Below are 24,238 nucleotides of genomic sequence, written 5' to 3'. Positions count from 1 at the left end.
GAAGGGAGTGGAAATATAGTATTCAAATAGAGGTCTTATTCGTCTTGCGAATAAAACATAAATAAACCAAAGGAATAGTTAGATCTCAAGCCGAGTGTTGAGCAGCCAGGATCATACTTAATGGTGGAGTAGGTGTGAAAGGCTTACACTTTTCCTTGATTTTAGCCATATTTCACTGTGTTTTACACAAATACAATATTGGATTAGTGCTGCGTGAAGCCACACGTGAATCCGTAAAAAAATAAAGTGTAATTGCATTTCTAGGTATTGATGTTTCTGATATCATACAAATACCAGACTGGCATACATAAATAGTTGATGGAAATGCCCAGTCCAAATTAATGTTTGGCACAGAATCACTTGGAGTGATCTGTAAGATAATCTATTCAATCTAAAACTGAAATCACATAATGCCTAAAATATAGGCCGCCACAATCCAATTTCAAAGTTTGTGTTTTACTGATATACCTTTGCCAGGACAAACATGTTTTGTTTACAATAAACAGCCAGTTCACAAAAAATGGATACTGCTCATACAAACACATATTTTTTAATGCAACAGACATTCATTTTCAGTAACTACGTTCTCATGTCAGGAATTTCTCCAGCTCATAGAAATTATTTAGCAAGTGTGACCTGAAATACACTAAAAACGGCCCACGGGCTTCTTCAGAATTGTGAGATACCAATTCAATATACATGATTGTGTCTAAACAACTATCTGACTTTTATTGTGTCCAATCAGAGCGAATAGGTTCACGTGGAGAACTATTCTGAAATTCACAAAAGAGATTCACAAAATGAAAACATAGCTGCTTAAGATAAATGTCTGTTACATTTTACAAAGGTTTGTTTGTATAACCTGAATTCATTTCTGACAAATATGATTTTTATTGTAAACAAAATATTGCCTGGACAAAAGATATATCAGGCACATACAAACCTGCTTTTAGGCATTAGGTGAATGAATTGCATGTGCTGTAATAGATTGATATGGTCGGAGAGAAGTTAAATCAACAATAAAATATATTATTTAAATTCCAGTCATTTGCAGATGTGTGGAATTTTAGTTTAGTTTATTAGTTTAGTTTATTGTCACACATACCGAGGTACTTTGAAAAGCCTTTTAGTTGAAATGATTACAATCGAGCCATCCACAGTGTACATATATAGGATAAACGGAATAAAGTTTAGTGCAGTTAGTTTGTATTAAAGATAATCTGAGTGTCTTCAGAGGTGGATGGTGGCTCAGGATCACTCTCTAGTTGGCGATAGAATGGTTCACTTGCCTGATAACAGCTGGGACGAAACAGCCCCTGAATCTGGAGGTGTGCATTTTTACCCTTCTGTACCTCTTGCCTGATGGGAGAGAGGAGAGGAGGGAGTGTCCAGGGTGAAACTCATCCTTGATTAGGCTGGTGGCCTTGCCGAGGCAGTGTGAAGTGTAGATGGAGACAATGGAAGGGAGGTTGGTTGGTATGATGGTGTGGGGTGCGTCCACAATGCTCTACAATGTCTTGGAGTTTTGGATGGAGTTATTCCCAAACCATGCTGCGATGCATCCTTATAAAAAGTTTTCTACGGATAAATCTGTAGAGTTTGGTGAGACTTGTTGGGGACATGCCAAACTTCCTAAGGAGGTAGAGGTGTTAGTGTGTTTTCATGGCCATTGCTTTGATATGGCTAGTAACTGACTCAAGCTAACCTGTACATTTCTTCATAAAACCAATACACAAGAAACCACATTATTTACCCCAATGTAGTTTTTAGTTTAAAAAGGCACCCATCAGACACTTGCCAGAAATATCAGAAGACAAACAGGTAGACTACTGGACAGTAATTATGACAAATTTGAGTCTAATTACCTTGTAACTGATGCAGATTTTGAAGCAGACATCTTTTTATGTTAAAATATTGATACCTTTCCTTCTGTGTGGGCCATTCACAAGCTATGTTTAAGACAGGGGCAGGATAACTCCCCAAGGTTCTGTGCAAAGTGATCTTGTCCCAGATGTGGTCAACACTCTCTCTGAATCTTGCCCCCATCTATTCTGTGAGGGTATGCTAGGCTCTAATTCGCACATAAGAAGAATAAATCCGTATTCCAAAACTTAGTACTGTCCCACATACAGATACCGTCCATAAATGAAAGCTGCTGAAAGATAATTATGGTGCCTGACTTTCTAGGAGAAACGGTGAGTATTCGTGGCATCTTGAGGGACTTTTGCCTGTCCCTTTGTTTCCATTATTATTATTGTTTGCTGGGGCATGCACCTGGCTTCTCTTAGCCATTGCTTTTTCAACCAGGAGTAGCTCCCACCGTTAATGGTGCTGAAACAACCATGGCATGGCATGACCTGACAATGTGCAGATGATTCACTGGTCCATTGTGGAACGAAGATGAATGCATTGTCTCAATCCAAGGGCAGCTTAGGGTAGCTGATTCCAATTTCCCAAAGCAACAGCTGAGCACATGTTGCTAGAGATATTGGTAACGCAAGGACAAATAAGAACAATCTAATCTCGCCTTGCCATGAATATTTGCAAATGTGGGTAGGGAGTTTAGAAAGCCAATATGTGGAGTAGGGAATTGGAATTGAAATGCGATGAGTCTGTGGTGGGGCTCAATGTACTACTTTGCTGGCACTCTCCAGAGGCAGGATCACAAGGAACAATTCATACCAAAATATCAATTTTCACCTGGGTATAATTAAATGCAGCGTTCACCACAAATATGTATATCATTAATGCAACTCGGGCCTATAACCAAAATGACTAAGGGTCCAACTACAAAATGAACTGAGATTATCAACTGTAGGAGGATAATGGCAGTGGTTGACACTGTCCACGTGTAGAATACAATATAACCATATAACCATATAACAATTGCAGCACGGAAACAGGCCATCTCGGCCCTACAAGTCCGTGCCAAACAACTTTCTTCCCTTAGTCCCACCTGCCTGCACTCATACCATAACCCTCCATTCCCTTCTCATCCATATGTCTATCCAATTTATTTTTAAATGATACCAACGAACCTGCCTCCACCACTTCCACTGGAAGCTCATTCCACACCGCTACCACTCTCTGAGTAAAGAAGTTCCCCCTCATGTTACCCCTAAACTTCTGTTCCTTAATTCTGAAGTCATGTCCTCTTGTTTGAATCTTCCCTATTCTCAAAAGGAAAAGCTGATCCACATCAACTCTGTCTATCCCTCTCATCATTTTAAAGACCTCTATTAAGTCCCCCCTTAACCTTCTGCGCTCCAGAGAATAAAGACCTAACTTATTCAACCTTTCTCTGTAACTTAGTTGTTGAAACCCAGGCAACATTCTAGTAAATCTCCTCTGTACTCTCTCTATTTTGTTGACATCCTTCCTATAATTGGGCGACCACAATTGTACACCATACTCCAGATTTGGTCTCACCAATGCCTTGTACAATTTTAACATTACATCCCAGCTTCTATACTCAACATCCCAGCTTCTATACTCACATCCCAGCTTCTATACTCAATAGGGTCTGTGTAAAAAAATATGCTGTATTAGTGGGGCTAATAGGCCATGGAAATAGGAAGAGATGTAACCTTTAGCCCAAAGATATACAATCCTTGTGATTACATTTCTTGGCATTTTAGTCCAAAAATAGTTTTCTATCCATTATTAAGACATGAATAAACAATTAAAATGAAAATAAAACCAGCATGGGGTTGCAAGAAATGAACAAAAACGTGTTTCTGTCTCGGCAATTTTGATTCAGTAAAAATCATGTTGTTACTAGTACAACCCTATACGGTGCTGAGACTCTGCTAAGCAATGCTCACCAAAAGGGATTTCCTGGATATCATTGTCAGCATTGAGTGTACAGATGACAGTTACATCCTCCTGGTGACTGCAGTCATGTCGACCCCAGTCGCTTCTGGGGCACAAAACCAGCGACGCCTCCTGACCTGAGCAATGGACATCATCCAAGTAAATTGGTCCAGAACCTCCTTCGAATTGTCCCGCAAGTGGTGTCTGTGTATATCTGTGGCAGAGTAGGAAAAACATAATTACATCAATGAAGTCCTGCTGAGAATCAAGAATTTGAAGACTTTTGTGCCATTTTCCAAATGCTTGAACATTAGGAAACCACATCGATTCGAAGCTTATCTTGGAATTCCAAGAATACCCTGGTCTAGTTAAGTGAGACTTTTGAGTGATAGAATCAAGCCAGAATATAAATTAGATAAACAGATTTTTCTATGTCAGTAAAATGGTGACGGTATCAGATGATTAACTCAGAACATAATTGAGCAGTATAGAAAAAGAAAGGCCTGTTTTTTTAATCCTGGTTTGCATTGAGTTACATGGCCTCACCCAGCATGCTACAAATGGTCTCAGTGCAATGGAGATGTCATAGGAATGTAAAAATTGTTTTTTGTTTTTTTATGTTAGAACAGAATTTCCCATGGACTCCTCTTGCATATGCGACAGTCAGTCTTATTCTGCTAGCATTCGCAATCGATAAATTATTGGTGAATGCTATTGGTTCTGTATCATTAATAAACACAGAGGATGGATGGCATCCTTGGAACTGTTGGCCTGTCACATTTCGGCAGATTAACAATCAAGAATGAGGAAGGGTGGAAACTACAACTTCAATTCTCAGCCAGGGAACAATCTCTCAGAATCTACCTGTTGTATGCATTTCAATTAGATAATCTTGCATTAATCTAAAACAGAGAACATAGTCCCTTTCTATTCATTGTTTCTGATGGAGCAAACTTCTTACATAAATCTGTCTTGTGATTTTTGTTATAACCATCCAGGGCAAGTTGAAGATAAAGAAGCTAAACCTGAAAACAGTGTATCTGATGTGATATCATCATAAATTTAGCAAGATCTATTCTTATATTCCTCTTCCCCCGAATAAAAGCTGAAATGTTGTTTGCTTACTGTCAGGATGTTAACTTTCTATGATTTGTCTTTTAATTACCCAAATAGTTCTGCAAACCAAATTCTACCACTTCCACATCTTAAAAAATAACTATTTTTTAATTCTTCGGATCAAAATAAAATAGTTTTTATATCACACATTATATCGTCTTTACTGGCTTCGCATCTAATCAGTTCCTTGGAATACTTTCTAGTATTCTCAAAGGTTCCTTTAACACTAAGCTCCTTTACAATCAGTAAACCTGGGATCAATGCATTGAGGGTGGTGGGTATATGGAAAATGCTGCCAGTTGAAGCAGGCACTATAACAACATTTAAAAGACACTGGACAGGTACATGGATAGGAAAGGTTTAGAGGGCAGGTGGGACTAGTGTTGATGGGACATTTTGGCCGGCATTGGCAAGTTGGGCAGAAGGGCCCTGTTTCAGTGCTCAATAAGTATTCTCGGATCTGCTGAGTGTTTGCATCATTTTTATTTTTAATTCAGATTTCATGCATCTCATTTTTTATGATTTTCAATTCGAAAATGTTTTCTCTGTTAACAAATCTACAATCTACGATAATAGATTACCCTCAATTTTATGCAGCCTAATCATGTACACTTCAACAAATGCCTTTTATTAATTCAACTCTTCTTGTTGTATGGTTTTGTGATCCTTAATACATAATTTATGCACCATAAAAAATGATGCCTGCATCACCTGCTAACCACAGTTAAAAATAACCGTACCAATTACAATTAACTGAGCAACTTTATCTATTAACTTGCTTTAATATTCACGATTCTCTCAAATCGAGCATTCCTGTTGAGTGATTCCCCACATGAAACCTTTGATTATTATTCTATGCAGTAAAGCAAATGCCAATTTCACACTGAATTAATTAAAAAAAGAAATGAAGTCACAATCCTCTGTGTGGTTTTAATTATACATCTAACTCCCAGCCTTTTGGATTTTTTGATTTGATTGTCAAACTGCTGATGAAAATATCCTGCAGTACCTGAATCCTAGTTGTCGGCAAACAACTCGAGCATTCTCTTCTGTCCACCCATCATCACAGACAGTTCCCCACTGGCCACGATAATACACCTCAAGCCGTCCTTCGTGGCTACCCTCTCCACCGACCAAGCGCAGTGTACCGTCTAAACAAGACAGACAAAGAGCCAGAATGACGGTACATGATTAACAACAAAAGCGGCAAAGCATAATGTTATTGTAGAAACTAAAGGATTTATGGTATAGAATGTACTAGTAGTCAAGGACAAGTGGTAATGCATCATTTTTAATACTGAGCTACCAATACATTGACTGAGTGCCTGTACAGGGAATTGGAATGCACTCGCATATTACCTCATCCCAAATGCTGCTTTGGGATGGTTCCTTTCAGAATTTTCTGCCGATTTATCACAATTTAATCACTGCTCTCAAATATGAAAAATGGAACTAAACTTGGTATGCAAAACATCTTTGGAATCAAATAAAGATGTCAGGCCACAACTTTTCCTCCTACTATTACCATGCCATGGGTTATTCAGTTTGTTCTTTTCAGTGTAAAGATGAATTACAAGGTGTGTAACATTATGCACACAAAAGGGAAGGTGTAAATCACTATTTAATATTTACCCATCCTTTGTTCATATAAAAGTACCTATAATTCCATTAATTTGGTGTAATACTTACCACTGAGAGGATTGCAGGATACACCTGCATCTTCCTTGTGCCCACAGTTATGCTCTCCCCACAAACTCTTGGGACATTGGTCTATAGAAAGTTCATTTCCTGTACACTGCACATCATCCAGTAATATTGGACCAGAGCCTTCTCCAAAATGAGCCAATTTCTGCGCCTTGGCTGAAGTACTGTGGTAGTGGAGAAAAATCACAAATAAATATTCAAAATGTGACACGCTTTCATCATTATCCTCATTTACGTGTGGATGCTCTTCAGAGACTACAGTTCTGCCTTCAACATGGCATCCCCACCAAGCTCACCACCAAACTCCACCAGCTAGGCCTCAGCTCGCCGATATGCGACTGGATCCTGCATTTTCTGACGGAGTGACCGCAAGCAGTGAGACTGGGCTCGCACCTGTCCTCCACTATCACCTTGAGCACCGGCACATCACAGGGCTGTGTACTAAGCCCCATGCTCTACTCCCTCTTCACACATGACTGTGTTCCTGCATTCGACACCAACAATATTGTCAAGTTTGCAGATGACACAACGGTGATCGGGCTGATCACCAACGTGATGAAACAAACTACAGAGTGGAGGTGCAGAACCTGGCGGCCTGGTGCTCAGATAACAACTTGTCCCTAAACACCTCTAAGACCAAGGAGCTGATTATCGACTTCAGGAGGTCACATAATGGGGAATACGCTCCAATATCTATCAACGGGGAAAGTGTGGAGAGAGTGTCCAGCTTTAGGTTTCTGGGCACACTCATTTCAGAGGACCTCACATGGTCCACCAACACCGCTGCGCTGATCAAGAAGGCACAGCAATAACTGTTCTTCCTGAGAACACGGAAAAAGACTGGTCTGCCCCAACAGCTGCTGATAACCTTCTACCGCTGCACCACAGAGAGGATACTAACATATAGCATCTCTGTGTGGTATCTCAGCTGTGCGGAGGCGGAGAGGGGAGCTCTTCAGCGCGTCATCCACAAAGTGCAGAAGATAATTGGGACACAGCTACCAGCCTTAGAGGGCATTTACTATACACGATGCCTCACTTTCTTACCACAATTAATATATTTGTTTCAAGCGATCCCAATATATATTCCAAAATATTTTTTCAAAAAACTAGATTCCACTATCACTAATTTTATATGGGACTACAGAACACATAGAATTCAACGAAAGCATTTGTGCAAATCTAAAGAAGTTGGGGGTTTATCATTACCTAACTTTATGTATTACTACTGGGCAGTGCATATTAAGAACATAATGTACTGGCTGGATAGTTCCACTCAGCAGTTGGAGTGGATAAGAATGGAGAAAGAGGAGTGCTATCCGCACGATATAGGAACGATCCTGCTCTCACCGATAAAATTGAATAGTATAATATATAAGAAGAACCCAATTATTCACAATATAATAAAAATTTGGAAACAAATAAAAGTATCCTTGAAATTAAATAATTTATCAGTACTAACCCCACTATTGAACAACCCCGCATTCAAACCTTCTCTCATCGACAACACATATCAATAGTGGGATAGACTGGGGATTAGGAAAGTAGGGGATATGTATGAAGTGGGCAAACTGTTATCATTTCACCAATTAAAATTAAAATTTAAATTGAAGGATAATCAATATTTAAAATATATACAGTTATGTGACTTCATGAAGAAATATACACATAGATTTCAAACTATATTTTTAGATCCTTTAGAAGAAGCAATGAATATTAAGGCTGATTCACAAAAATTAATATCATACTTTTATAATAATATATTAAATAGAGAATCACCCTCAACAGAAGCATTAATGGAAGACTGGGAACATGATCTAATGATAAAGATCTCGAAGGATAGATGGGAAAAGTATTTGACGAATACACATAACTGTTCTATTAATGCAAGACATAATTTAATTCAATTCAAATTATTACATAGACTATATTATTCAGAAACGAGGTTGAATAAATTTTATCCAAACGTCTCTCCTAGATGCGATAAATGTTTGTTTCAAAACGCTAATATAACACATTCATTTGTAGGATGTACAAAGTTGAATAAATTTTGGAGTGATATATTTGATATATTTACAAAGCTTTTCAAGTCAAGAATAGAACCCAAAACGGAATGGATTATATTTGGAATAATAGGAGAAGATACCAATTTAAATAAAGATCAAAATGTTTTTTTTAATTATGGGTTAATAATTGGAAAGAAATTGATACTTAAATTTTGGAAAAATACAACCATACCAACTGTTAAAATGTGGATTAGGAATATGATGGACCTAGCACGCCTCGAAGAAATGAGACTCCGACTAATAGATAAATATGACCAATTCTTAAGGAGTTGGTCTCCTTTCATCAACTTTTTGGTACCGTAAAGATTGCTGATTTCAGTTCATGACGCGGATAAATCTACATCTCCGAATACAGATTTGAAAAATTATCTTTTAAGGGGCCTTCTCTTCTATTTCTACTTTCCACTTTCTCTCTTCCTTTTTTATATACACACTTCACGTTTTTCTACTCTCTACCATCTATTTTTCCACTTTTTCCTCTTTCTATTGTTTTCTTTTTCTTGTCTTGTTTACTTCCTTCTCATAACATAAAACTAGAGGTTGTACATAGAATGGACTATGGTATTACATAGTTGGCACCTAAAATTAGGTTCCACTGTACTGTTTTGTGCTGTATTAACTTCTAATAAAATAAACAAAAACAAAAAAAACAACAAAAAAAAAGGAAGGCCGTCAGTGTTCACAATGACACCTCACGCCCTTGCAATAGTCTGTTCGAACTTCTACCTTCCAGCACACGTTACAAGGCCTTCTACGCCCGCACCTCCAGACTCAGGAACAGCTTAACCGCCAGAGCTATAGCTGCTCTCAACCGGCCCTCCTGAGTGCCCCAACCCCCATAAACTGTCTCCCTCGGATGGTCACGTCGCACATCGACCCGGCACAGACCTATTTGCACTTTAGACTGTTTTACTGTTTTACTGTACTTTTTTATAAATCATTCAGATTCAGATTCAAATTCAAATTCAACTTTAATTGTCATTGTCAGTGTACAGTACAGAGACAACGAAATGTAGTTAGCATCTCCCTGGAAGAGCGACATAGAATATGATTTCAATAAATAAATCCATTTACATGCATACAGTCATAGTGTTTCTCCTGTGGGAGGAGGGTCCGGGGCGGGGGGAGGGGGGGGTGATTGGCAGTCACCGAGGTCCATTGTTGAGTAGTGTGACAGCCGCAGGGAAGAAGCTGTTCCTGGTCCGGCAACGGAGAGACCTGTGCCTCCCGGATGGTAGGAGGGTAAACAGTCCATGGTTGGGGTGAGAGCAGTCCTTGGCGATGCTGAGCGCCCTTCGCAGCCAACGCTTGCTTTGGACAGACTCAATGGAGGGGAGTGAGGAACCGGTGATGCGTTGGGCAATTTTCACCACCCTCTGCAATGCCTTCCGGTCGGAGACAGAGCAGTTGCCATACCATACTGTGATGCAGTTGGTAAGGATGCTCTCGATGGTGCAGCGGTAGAAGTTCACCAGAATCTGAGGAGACAGATGGACCTTCTTCAGTCTCCTCAGGAAGAAGAGATGCTGGTGAGCCTTCTTGACCAGAGTTGAGGTATTGTGGGTCCAAGAGAGGTCATCGGAGAATTTGACCCCCAGGAACCTGAAGCTGGCAACACGTTCCACCTCCGTCCCGTTGATGTGGATGGGGGTGTGCGTGCCGCCCCTAGACTTCCTGAAGTCTACAATGAGCTCCTTGGTCTTCTTGGAGTTAAGGGCCAGGTTGTTGTCAGCGCACCATGCTGCTAGGCGCTGGACCTCCTCCCTATAGGCCGACTTATCATTGTTGCTGATGAGGCCAATCACCGTTGTATCATCTGCATACTTGATGAAGGTGTTAGTACCATGTACAGATGTGCAGTTGTAGGTGAAGAGGGAGTAGAGGAGGGGGCTCAGCACACAGCCCTGTGGAACGCCGGTGTTCAGGGTGAGGGTTGAAGAGGTGTGCTTGTCTAACCTAACAGACTGAGGGTTGGTTAGAAAGTCCAGTATCCAGTTGCAGAGGGAGGGGTCGATGCCCAGGTTACCGAGTTTGGTGATCAGTTTAGAGGGTATAATGGTGTTGAATGCTGAGCTGTAATCGATGAACAGCATTCTTACGTAAGTGTCTCTGTTGTCGAGGTGGGAAAGGGTGAAGTGAAGTGCCGTTGAGATGGCATCCTCCGTACTCCTGTTCTTGCGGTAAGCAAACTGATAGAGATCCAATGTGGGAGGTAGGCAGCCTTTGAGAAGTGCCAGGACCAGCCTCTCGAAGCACTTGGTGATGATGGGGGTAAGTGCAACTGGGCGGAAGTCGTTGAGGCTTGCCGCAGTGGAGTGTTTTGGCACCGGCACGATGGAGGTGGTTTTAAGGCACGTGGGGACAACTGCTTGGGCAAGTGACAGGTTGAAGATGTCAGTCCAGACGTCTGTCAGCTGCGCAGCACAGGCCCTGAGGACGCGCCCGGGGATGCCGTCAGGGCCAGCAGCCTTACGTGCATTAGTCCTACTCAGTGCCACGTACACGTCGTAGGGGGTGAGTGTGAGGGGTTGGTGATCAGCAGGGAGCACAGCCTTGATGGCTGTCTCTAGATTGTCCCTGTCGAAGCGGCCATAGAAGTGGTTAAGCTCCTCAAGGAAGGAGGCGTCGCTGGATGTGGGGGTGGTGTTGGTGGGTCTATAGTCCGTGATGGCCTGGATGCCTTGCCACATGCGTCGGGGGTCGGAGTTGTTGTTGAAGTGCTCCTCAATCCTGAGCTTATGGCAGTGCTTGGCCTTCCTGATGCCCCTCTTCAGGTTAGCCCTGGATGAGCATCGCCTGTGTCCCATGCTTTCAGCAGTAGCCTGACCTCGCTGTTCATCCATGGCTTCTGATTCGGGAATATGGTCACCCGTTTGAGGGAGGTGACACTATTGATGGTGGAGTTTATAAAGTCCAGAACAGAGAATGTGTAGGAATCAATGTCCGTGTGGGAGTCAAGGGTGGTCTGGGCTGCAAGCGCCTTCCAGTCAGTGTTTCCAAAACACTGCTGAAGTGTGGAGTTCGCTTCCTCTGACCAGACTTTAACTGTCCTCACAGTGGGTTTAAAATCATGTTTCTCTGGGTATCTAAATTTTAGTTGTTTAAGTTATGACATCGAATGGAAGCTGCAGTCCAAATCTCGTTGCACCTGTGTGCAATGACAATAAAATATATTATTATATTATTATTATTATTATTATTATTATTATTATTATTATTAAATCCATTCATATATCTGAAGAGATACCCCTATGATTTGAAGTGAGTGTAATCGTGACAAAGTCATTGCTGCTGATTTTTAATCTAATCTTAAATTGTTGAAACCAGCCTGCAGATTATGGATTGTTTTTTGTATAGAAGCATCATAATTCGGCCAGTGGACATAATTTGTGCAATATTTCCTTCCATCATATTTCTATTTCATCCTGGACTAAGAGAAAAGATTTGGCAATGTTGAAGCGCAAGGATTTTCTGTGTTTTTTTTTAATTACTCTGCCAGGTCCTGTCAAGATAATTGCTTGTTATATTATTATTATTATTATTATTATTATAAATTCTCTGGTGAATGCCATCAGTTCTGCTGATCAACACTGCAAGGCCTACATCTGCAATGTTTCTGTTTTAAGGAAAGCAAAATAACAATAGTACAGTAACGAGAAGAAAGGTTTTCTTTTAAAAATTGCCACTGATGTCATGTGATCTTAAAAAGAGTGGTCGGGAATTTATCTAGCAACGTGGATTAGAGTCAGGCTTCTGTAATTTCCAAGGCACATAATTTTCCTTGTTGTCTCCAAATGGCAGATTTCAAAATCAAAACAATTGTTCCATTATAGAAGATAGATTTGGGCTTCTGTACATCAGAGTGGTCATGCAGGTTTGCCACTGTGGTTGTGCATTAATAATCTTAGGTATGTCTCTTAAAGCAGAGAAGATGTACTTCATTGAAAGAATTAATGAAAAACAGCAGCCTTGAGATTCACGAGTTTCCCAGAATCTAATTACAGAGGTATCTGTGAATACTTTGATATACCTAACCTCAACCTCGCTCAGCCAGCGTGCAGTGCGGAAACTTCATGGATTTCCTACCATTGCCTGTGTCCTCTGGCATCCACTGTGGAAAATGGTGGGCTCGAATCATTGATATATTTATGGCAGATTTCCTGCATTTCTGCTGAGAAATTGGGAGATGACCTGTGAATTTCAGCAGTATGATTACTTGAAGTATTAGCAACGTGGAATATTATTCTCCAAAGCAGAAACTTATTGCCTACATTCTCCTCTATCCTGAACTCCAATACATCAGTAAGAAATACAAAGTGCCTTGTAAATTTGTCTGCTGCCATCATGTGGCCTTATTCATATCCGAGAAAGATTTTATGATTATCTATGTTCAACTCCTACTGAGGAATCCTAATTGTAAAATTAATCACTGATTCTCTTCAATAAACATTTGTTCTTTTTTTTCTTTGATTGACTCATTTTTTCTTTAAACCAGATGTGCATTATGTTTGGTTTGAGTGTTCTTAGGAAGTAACATATTAGTGAGGTTTAGATAGCAATATGAACCAAAACAACAAATGATTGAGTAGTTTAGTTTTAAATATCATGTGATTTGTACACAATGCTCTGGTAATCATTTTACATTAGAGAAACTAATAGGAAGGAATGTTTCAAACATCTAAGATACTTTCAAATAATTCCAAATGTATCAAATTATGTGATTTGGTGCTTTGGTTGATTTCAAACATGTTGTTTCATGTTCATGTGGGAGTAATATCCTTCAACTTTCATAGAGAAAGCTAGGATGTCTGAGGATTTATGCAGGATTTACAAGGAGGTGAATGTGTTGGGTTCTCACAGGAAATAATCATGCCTGACCTTGCTGTGGCCATAACCTGATTTGGTTGGTTGGTTGGGTCTGCTGACAGGACTTTCACGAGATCCCAACCTACAATAATGAGTCCATTGCTGCCAAAGGAGAAAAGATCATTTTTAAAGGAGGCAGAAATGTCCTGCTTTTCATTAATACTTGCTAAGGCCTTCCAGGAGCCAGGGCTTTCAGCTGTATTGAGGGAAGGCATTAAAAGAGTAAGGATGTCACCCTTCCTTCCTCCAGTTTCCAAGGAATGCGTTTTCCACTGTTTTTTCAGGATACAAGTGAACCCTATTCTATTAGGTCCTGGGAGTGGCAGCAGGAAGAAAGATAATTTAGGTATGGCCATGAGTCCCACACTCCCAGCATTGGGGTTTGGATCAAAGAACCTATAGTGAGCAAGATAGATCACACCTACTAAATCCAATGGGCTGACGGGTAGTACGCACCGGAATGCAACTTCCGTCATTTCAGTAACCCCGACCTGACGCAACGCTCAGTGTAATTCGCATTGCGGGGGAACAGTTTATGTGTTTTTAAATGTTTTAAATGTTTATTTTATTTTATTTTTAAATGGCACATACCTTGTACAGGGAGGAACTGCAGATGCTGGTTTAAACCAAAGACAGACACAAAAGGCTGGAATAAATCAGCGGATCAGGCAGCATCTCTGGAGAGGACTAGGTGATATTTCTGGTCGACTTTTTCGATACGCTGTGCGTGTGTGTTTGTTTGGCGGAGTCTGAGGGAAGAAGCGCCAGCACCAGGAGCGAGCGAACGCGCGAACAGACGGACGAAAACAATGATCAAAGAGCGGCATAGGTGGACATTTTGGGTCGAGACCCTTCTTCAGACTAACAGTCAAGGGAAAGGGAAACGGAAGGTATAGGCATATCATCCATTCATTTGTCCTTAGTACCTTCTATATATCTTGCTCCTCTTTCCCCTGACTTAGTCTGACGAAGGGTCTCGATCCAAATTGTCACCTACAAAGATCTTTGGTCACCTATGCCGCTCTATGATCATTGCTGTTGTCCTTCTGTCCACGCATTCGCTCGCTCTTGGTGCCGGCACTTCTCCCCTCAGACGCCGCCAAACAACCATATACACATATACACACACACACACACACACACACGCGCACGCACGCACGCACGCACGCACGCACGCACGCACACACACACACGCGCACACACACACACACACACACACGCGCACACACACACACACACACACACACTCTAGGTTTGTACTCTTAGTCTCCATTCTCTCTCATACACAGGATGAACACACACATGCACACATAAATTAACATACACACACACACACACACACACACAGCATGTCTGGCAAATCAGTGCGGGCCAAGAGCAGAAGCAGGGTGAAGGATGACATCAAACGGGTCATGGCAGCTATCGAAACAGTACAGAAATGGGAAGGGGATACATGCAGGTTTTTTTCAACAGACCCATGCAATTACCAGCTGGAGCCATTGTTGAAGTAGAGTGGTGGATAAGAAACATTTCAAATTGTTCCAGCAAAATTCTGATTGAAGCACCTTCAGTTGTTTTACAGACAGATGTTAGTCCCATAGGTTGGGGTGCTACTGATACCATCTCTAGCTGTGGAGGCAGATGGAATGTGCATGAGGCATTTATTCTCCAATCACATCGAATTAATTATTTAGAGCTATTGGGAGCATTTTATGGGCTTAAGGCTTATTGTACCACCAAGCATCACTTACATGTTCAGCTTCAGATTGACAACACCACGGCAGTGGCGTATGTGAATCATATGGGTGGAATCAAGTCGGAATCTTGTGACAGATTGGCTAACCTTATTTGGCATGTGCATTAAAAGAAACATTTGGGTTTCAGCTGTCTACTTGCCAGGCAGATTCAACATGGTGGCAGACACCAGGTCACGCAAATTCAATGACAACACGGAATGGATGTTGAATCATGATGTATTTAATGATATTGTTGTGCTGTATGGGGTGCCAGATATCGATTTATTTGCATCCAGACTCAATCAACAGGTACCAAAGTATATTTCATGGGATCCAGACCCAGGGGCAGTAGCGGTAGACGCGTTCACGCTACACTGGGGCGGAGTATTTATATATGCATTTCCCCCATTCTGCCACATCAGTCAGTGCTTGACCAAGATCAAGCAGGACTCCACTTCAGGAGTTTTGGTGGTACCCGACTGGCCTACACCGCCATGGTTCACTTTCATTTCGGGCATTATAGCACAGCCTATTATGGTGGTTCCAAAACGTAATAATCTATTGGTGCACCCTGTGACTGGGGATCAACACCCATTGTATGATCGTATTAATTTGTTAATTTGCAGATTCTAAGGAGGCCATACCTGGGTCTGGGACTATCCAATCGTACCGTGGATATCATCACGTCATCCTGGAGGGATGGTACCAAAAAGCAGTACATCTCTCATGTCAGGAAATGGGAGGAGTTTTGCTTACAAGGGAACATTAGTTACCACACAGCATCCATCCCAGATGTGTTAGAGTTTCTGTCCAAGTCGTATTTTGATGAAGGGTTGAGCTATAGTGCCATCAATAGTGCCAGGAGTGCTCTGTCATCATACTTATGCTTGGGGTCAGAACTATAGTCTGTAGGATCTCATCCGTTAATATCCCAGTTTATGAAGGGTGTTTTTAATTCCAATGCCCCCAGGCCTAGATATTCAGAAATCTGGGATGTGAGTGTGGTACTCACGCTGCTTCATCAGAGGGACCAAGCCAAATCCTTGTCTTTGGTGAAGATTACCCTGAAGTTGGTCATGCTCATGGCGCTGGTGTCAGCGCAAAGGGTTTAGACTTTGCAGAAGTTGCGACTGAACAGGATGGTGTCATCTGGGAATGATGTTATGTTTTACATCTATGATCTAATAAAACAGTGCAGACCAGGGGTGTCAGGATTCAAGCTTGTACTGTCAGCATATCCCATGGATTTACGACTGTGTGTAGTGGCGCACTTGTGATGTTATATCGAGTTCACTAAGAGCCTCAGAGGCTCGGAAATATCATTGTATATTAGCCACAAAAAGCCACATATGAAAGTGTCGGTTCAGACCATCTCAAGATGGCTGAAACAAGTGCTGGTTTGTGCAGGAGTTAATAATGACAATTTTAAATCTCACTCCACCAGGGCGGCATCAACGTCAGCAGCGAGGGCAATGGACATCTCTCTAGACTATATCCATGCGGCCACAGGATGGTCAAATTAACTGACTTTTCAGAGGTTTTATAATAAACCACTTATCAAACCCAGGGTGTTCGCCCATTCCATTTTAAGTTTTGTTTCATAGCTTCCCCCTGGGAGAGAGGGGTTGCTATTGTGTTTTCTTTATTTTGTTTGTGAATTAAAACATCAACATGTTAATCTGTACCACGTTTCAATGTATTGCTCATTATTCACTCCTCCTGAGTCAACTGTTGCAGTGTGAGACGCCTGGATTCGTATCTATGGCATGAAATCACAGAGCTTTGAAATCTTCACGGAATCACTCACGTGACTCCGAAGTAAAATAGTAAGATTAAACAAGAACTTACCAGTTTGAAGTTTGATCTTTATTTTATGAGGAGTTACTATGAGCAATTACGTGCCCACCGCTCCCGGCCCTCAATATCATAAAGGTCAACTGGAAGGTCTGGTTTATAATCATACTATGTTACTTCAGTTATTATTATCTGTGATTTCACACCGCTGCTTTGAAGATTGACGTGCATGCGGACTGGTGGGGTTCTTCACGTAATCGCTCATCGTAACTCCTCATAAAATAAAGATCAAACTTCAAACTGGTAAGTTCTCATTTAATCTTACTATTAACATAGAGCAAGATGACTAGGTTGTCGCAGTAGGGGGTTTTAACTTTCTTAATATAGACTGGGACTGTCATAGTGCATAAGGTTTAGATAGAGCAGAATTTGTCAAATGTGTTCAGGAAAGTTTCCTCAGGCAATATGTAGAGGCCCCCACCCTGGAAACAGCAATGCTTGATCTCGTCTTATGTAATTGGGAGGAACAAATGGCTGAAGTGTTTGTGTGATGACGCGACTGTGTCCGTCCAATAACCACTGTTTGATTAGCTTTAAGATAGTTATGGTTAAAGACAGGGCAGTCCCGCAAGTTAAAATTCTAAATTGGGGCAAGGCCAACATTGAAGGTATTAGATGGGAACTCGCTCAAGTCGATTGGAGCAGATTGTTTGCAGGAAAAGGAGTATCCAGAAAGTTGGATGCTTTTAAAAGTGTAGTGACTAGAGTTCAGAGCACATACAGTATGTTCCTATTAGAGTGAAGGGCAAGATAGGTGGGCCTAAGGAAGCTTGGATGGTGAGAGAAATTGAGGCTCTGATCAGGAAAAAGGAGGAGGCATGGGACAGGTATAGGCAGCTGGGATAAAGTGTATACTTGGAGGAGTTTCAGGAACTGAGGAGCATGCAAAAGAAGAAAATCAGGACAGCAAAAAGGGCAGGTGACAGCTCTGACAAAAATATTAAGGAAAATCCATGAAGATTTTATATACAATAAGGGAAAAAGTATAACCAGAGAGAGAATAGGCTTCCTCAGGAAACAAAGCGGTAATTTCTGTGTGGAGTCAAAGGGGATGGGGAAGGTCTTCAATTAGTATTTCTTCTCTGATTTTACCATGGTGAAAAGCATGAAGACTGGGAAATTAGGGGCACTCAATGGAAATGTCTTGAAAGCAATCGGTATTACAGTTGAGCAGGTGCTGAACATTTTAACGCATATGAAAGTAGATAAATCTTCCGGGCCTGATCAGATATATCCGAGGACACTGTGGGAAGTTGCAGGTACCCAGGATGAGCTGTATGAGTCATCGTTAAGTATGGGTAAAGTGCGGGAAGACTGGAGGGTGACAAATGTTGTGCATCTATTTACGACGGGCTGCAAGGAAAAGCCTGGGAACTATAGGCCAGTGAGCCCAACATCAATGGGTGGAAGTTACTAAAGAGTATTCAGAGGGTTAAGGTATGCATGTATTTTCTGTAGATAGACAAGGGCTGATTAGGGATAGTTAGATTGATTTTGGAAGTGGAAGATCGTGTCTAATGACCTGAGTTTATTGATGTAACCAAAAAGGTTAATGAGCTGTAGACATTGTGTATATGGATTTCAGCAAGGCATTTGACGAAGTTCTGCATGGTAGAGTGCTTTGGAAGGTTAGATTATGAGGGATCCAGAGAGAGCTAGCCAACCGGTTAAAAAAATTGGTATCAAGGAAAGAAGCAGAAGGTGATGGTGGAAGGTTACTTTTCTGGGGGGGGGGGGGGGGGGGGATGGGGTCTTTGACTAATGGTGTAGAGTCATAGTGATACAGTGTGGAAACAGGCCCGTTGGCCCATCTTACCCACACCGGCCACCATGTCACAGCTACACTAGTCCCACCTGCTCATGTTTGGTCTATATCTCTCCAAACCTATCCATCCATGTACCTGCCTAACTTTCTCAAATGTATGAATAGTCCCTGCTTCAACTACCTCCTCTGGCAGCTTGTTCCATTCACCCACGACCCTTTGTGTGAAAACGTTACCCCTCAGATTCCTATTAAATCTTTTCCCCTTCACTTTAAACCTATGTCCTCTGGACCCCTATTCACCTACTCTGGCCAAGAGACTCTGTGCATCTACCCTATCTATTCCTCTCATTATTTTATACACCTTAATAAGATCACCCCTCATCCTCCTGCACTCCAAGGAATAGAGTCTAAGCCTACTCAACCTCAGCCTGTAGCTCAGACCCCTCTAGCCCTGGCAACATCCTTGTAAATCTTCTCTGTACCCTTTCCAGCTTGACAACATCTTTCCTATAACATGGTGCCCAGAACCGAACACAATACTCTAAATGCGGCCACAGCATCACATTATACACTGCAACATGACCTCCCAACTTTTATACTCAATACTCTACTCTGTGCCAAACACCTTGTTGACCACCCTACCTACTTGCGACTCCACCTTCAAGGAACCATGCACCTGCACTCCCAGATCCCTCTGCTCTACAACACTCCCTGAGCCCTATCATTCGCTGTGTAGGTCCTACCCATGTTAGACTTCCCAGAATGCAAAAATATATATTTTTGTATTAAATTCCATTAACCAATCCTCAGCTCATGTGACCAATCGATCAAGATCCTGCTGCAATTTTTCACAACCATCTGCAAATCCAACCCACTTTCGTATAATTTGCAAACTTGCTAATATTGCCGTGTATGTTCTCATCCAAATCATTGCTATAGATGACAAACAGTAATGAGTCAAACACCAAACTCTGAGGCACACCACAAGCCACAGGCCTCCAGTCCGAGAACAAACCTTCCACTATCACCCTCTGCTTCTTTCCATGAAGTCAATTTTTTTAATCCATTCAGCTATCTCTCCTTGGATCTCATGCAATCTAACTTTCTAGATCAGCCTACCATGCAGACCCTTGTCGAATGCTTTGCTGAGCATCCCAGTACTTCAGGGATCAGTTTATGGTGTATATAAATGATTTGGATGAGAACGTACAAAGCAGAATATTAAGTTTACTGATGACACTTAGGTGGGTGGTATTGTAGATAGCAAAGATGATTATCAAAGGTTACAGCAGGATCTTATCAGTTGGGCAAGTGGCCAATGGAATGGAGGTTAATGCAGATCAATGCAGTGTGTTGCATTTTGGGAAGTCTAACAGGACCTCTGCAGTAACTGACAGGGCTCTGGGGATTGTTGCAATGCCATGGAATCTAAGAGTGCAGGTACGTAGTTCCTTGAAAGTGACCAGTAAATAAGGTGGGCAATAAGGCTTTTGGCACATTGGCCTCCATCAGTCAGGGTACTGAGTATAGAAGTTGGGATGTTATGTTACAGCTTTAGAAGGCACTGGTGAGGCCACAATTGGAGTATTGTGTTCTGTTTTAGTCAAACCGCTTTAGGAATGATGTTGTTAAGCTGAAAAGGATGCAGATGAGATTTATAAGGATGTTGCCAGGACTGGAAGGTCTGAGCTATAGGGTGAGATTGGGTAGGATAGGTCTGTATGCCTTGGAGTGTAGGAGGATGCGAGGTGATCTTATGGAGATGTATATGATCATGAGGAGAATAAATAAGGTAGATGCACAGAGTCTTTTATCCAGAGTAGGGAAATCATGTACCACAGGACATTGGTTTAAGGTGGGAGGGGAATGATTTAATAGGAATCTGACGGGCAACTTTTTCACACAGATGGTGGGTATATGGAATGAGCTGCCGGAGAAGGTAGTTGAGGCAGAAACTATAACACGGTGGCATGGTGACGCAGTAGTAGAGTTGCTACCTTACAGTATTTGCAGCACCAGAGACCAGGGTTCGATCCCGACTACGGGTGCTGTCTGTACGGAGTATGTACGTTCTCCCCGTGACCACGTGCGTTTTCTCTGAGATCTTCGGTTTCCTCCCACATGCCAAAGACGTACAGGTTTGTAGGTTAATTGGCTTGAGTTTGTATACTTGGTATGTGTAAATTGTCCCTAGTGTGTGTAGGCTTGTGTTAATGTGCGGGGATCGCTGGTTGGTGCGGACTTGGTGGGCCAAAGTGCCTGTATCTCGAAACTAAACAAAACTAAACATTTAAGAGACATTTGGACAGGAATATGGATAGGAAAGGTTTAGAGGGATATGGGCCAAACATGAGCAGGTGAGACTAGTGTAGATGGGGCAACTTGTTTGGTATGGGAAAGCTGGGCTGAAGGGCCTGATAGCATGCTGTATGTCTCTTTGACTCTATAACGTTGATTGCACCAGGTTCTATTGGAGAAATGAAATAGGAGACCCCTGCACTCAAAAATATCTCAAGCAGAAGGCTGAGGCCAAATTTTATATTTGTCACAATCCCTGACTTTAATCAATGCTGCTGCTGGGGCATCCAAGGCAATGATCGTCCTCCAGATAAAAGCTTTCATTTTCTTCTTCTATTTAACTTCTATCAATGTCCTCAGACATTTATAATCTTGTTCTGAATTCCACCAATCATCGTGATGAATATCCCAACCATTTTCACAGTATCCCAAGCTCCAATATTCTCATCCTGTTTTTAGACTATCCCAGTTTTCCTCCATCATTCATCATTGCTCATGTGATCATTTCCTCTTCCCAGAGCTCTTCCCCGTCTTCCTCTACATCTTATCCACACACTCCCAAGCAAATTTTCAACATGCTCTGCCATGACAGGAGATAGAGGTAAAGACCTTGGTGCATATTTCTGCATGAAATGTCTAATTTTCTCATCTCTGCCGGGACCTTTGTCTTGGACTGCTTGTGAAACCTGGAGACTAGAAACTTTACACCTGACCAGCATTTTGGCAGTCTTGGAATGTCACTTTAACATGCTTTTCACATGCTATAGAATTTCTCGCTGAAAATATATTTGTGGGTTTTCAGATGTAATTTGATAGAATATTACATAAGAGGCTTGAAGCTGGAATTTCCTGTGGAGTCTAAAGTTTTTTTCAAACACAGTTGTATTTAAAGGAAGAGTACTCATTGGGGAGTACTCAGACATATATCTACTTTTCCATTCAGAAAATATTTTTCCAGGGATCTTAAACTGCTTTTCTGAGCAGATGGAAACATTTAAAGATAAAATAGTATTTTCCTAACTGTAATTTGCTGCAATTGCTTGTTTTACTAAAAAATTGCAGCTGGCACAAGCTTGACAAAATTCCACCATGATATGTATGTTTTAAAAAAAAATATCACCCAATATCCAACATTTTTTTCTTTACGTCCTATGTTAAAGTCTGGAGACCTAAATGAAGGAGTTTTTCTGTATGGCCAACTAAGAACTGATCATACTATAAGTTATTGGCAAAATTCTTTACTGAATATATACTGGACTTGAATCTTATGCTTGGATGGAAAAAAAAAACAATTCTCCATTTCATTCCACAAAAAAAGTTCCTTTCTACTGCTAGGGGTAGTGAATTATTCTGGTTCAAGGATACCACTCATGGTACCCTTTATAACATTAAATGGAGGAACCAGCCTGCTTCTGTGAAGTTCCTTTCCCAAGCCATTCCCGAAGAATGGGAAGCATCAGTATTATTTGTAGGGCTTCATTTAACAGGATCAGCTGAGAAATGATTAAACGCTCTAGCAAAGAGTGGCCAAATACACGATCAATCAGGACTGGGGAATAAATTCACAGCACTGAGTTAGCAGCTCAGAATGGTTGCTCCAGGAATCATTATTGAATCAATGAGCCAACTCTGTGCTTTGCAAGGAATATAGCTGCAAGAGAAGTAACATCCAACAGGAGAATATGGATAGGACAGATATCATGGATAGGACAGATAGTTCTTCCATTGGTCCCTTAGGTGTCGGGGTTGCATGTGGATGGGGACAAGGGTTTTTTGTTGGTGGAGAAAAAGTGACGTGGTTATTTAATTTTGGGATTGCGCAACCCTAATGTGAAAGACTGTGATTGACTTCCTGCCACTGCCTCCAGGATGTTAGTGGAATCTTTAAGAACTGACGCCTTCATTATGTGCAGTTCTGATCACCCCACTATGGGATGGATGTTGAGGCTGTGGCGAGGGTGCAGAAAGGTTTACCAGAATGCTGCCTGGATTTGCTGGAAGGAGAGGTAGGACAAACATGTATTGTTTTCTCTGGAGTGTTAGCTACAAGATCAGGTCAGAGGTTAGGAACCCTGCAGCAGGTAACTCGCTTTCTAATTCCCCTGTCCACAATGCTCATGTCAGAAATCTGATGGAAGAGTTTCCACTTGTTGATGAATGTAGCTTCAACAATAGTCAAGAAGCTCAATGCCATATCGGGCATAGGAGCACTGTTGACATCCACAGCCATTCACTCACTTCTCCACAGACACAGGTTTTACCATCTACTAGGGACTGAGGCACTGCAGCAACTCATCCACAGCACTGACCAAGCTTGCCCTTAACATCTAGCAGCTAGAACCACAAGGACAGCAAAAGTACAGGAACACCATCACTTGGATGTTGCCCTCCAAGGCAAATACCATCCCAACACATAAATACTGTATATTGTGTTCCTTCACCATCGTTGTGTCAAAATCCTGGCTCTCCCCCTAACAGTATACCCACAACTCAAATACTGCAGTGGTTCAAGAAAGCAAACAGTACCTTCACGGGGCAATTAGGGATGCGCAATTAAATGCTGGCTCCATATAAATGTTTCTGTGACATTTCATCGCTACTTGTGAACAATTGGTGAAGTTTTGCTATTAGTGTTCTATAGCTGCCTAACTAAAAACATTTTGTGTTTTGGTGTAATTGACATGGCTTAGGAATGGGAAAACCCTGTGGTGTTGCCTTAGTAGTAATCTGGCCAACCCTCTGGGATTCTGACTGGCATGCTTTGTAATTAGTAAAGAATCATCCAACTTATTGATCTTTCATGGTCTTGAACAATGGAGCTGAATCTAAGAGGAGGGTGAGATTTATCCAAAACGTTTACAATAATCAAGCCTTTCAGAAGTTTCAGGTTGTTTATAGTGACCATATACTTTAGAAATCCATCTGTTGAAGCAGTTTCCACTTAAACACATATGGAATAATTACCTCAAATATTATTTGTGGTAGCTCGTTCCATATATAATGTTCTGCAAATTTACTAA

The 24,238-nt window shown here is 41.5% G+C and overlaps 1 protein-coding gene across 1 annotated transcript in view; it reads right to left on the bottom strand.

The window, feature by feature from the left end:
* The window catches only part of prss12 (serine protease 12), a 142,752-nt gene that overhangs the window by 46,254 nt on the left and 72,260 nt on the right, over window positions 1-24,238 (bottom strand). The window contains exons 5-7 of the mRNA XM_055640686.1: window positions 6,619-6,797; window positions 5,939-6,080; window positions 3,825-4,027 (exon numbers count right to left, since the gene is read on the bottom strand). Of these exons, the coding sequence (XP_055496661.1) occupies window positions 3,825-4,027; window positions 5,939-6,080; window positions 6,619-6,797 (524 nt within the window). The remainder of the gene's footprint in view (window positions 1-3,824; window positions 4,028-5,938; window positions 6,081-6,618; window positions 6,798-24,238) is intronic.

The sequence above is a fragment of the Leucoraja erinacea genome, chromosome 1 (genome assembly GCF_028641065.1).
Source record: "Leucoraja erinacea ecotype New England chromosome 1, Leri_hhj_1, whole genome shotgun sequence".
In the NCBI taxonomy this organism is placed as follows: Eukaryota; Metazoa; Chordata; class Chondrichthyes; order Rajiformes; family Rajidae; genus Leucoraja; species Leucoraja erinaceus.
This window is presented reverse-complemented; position numbering and strand designations above follow the sequence as displayed.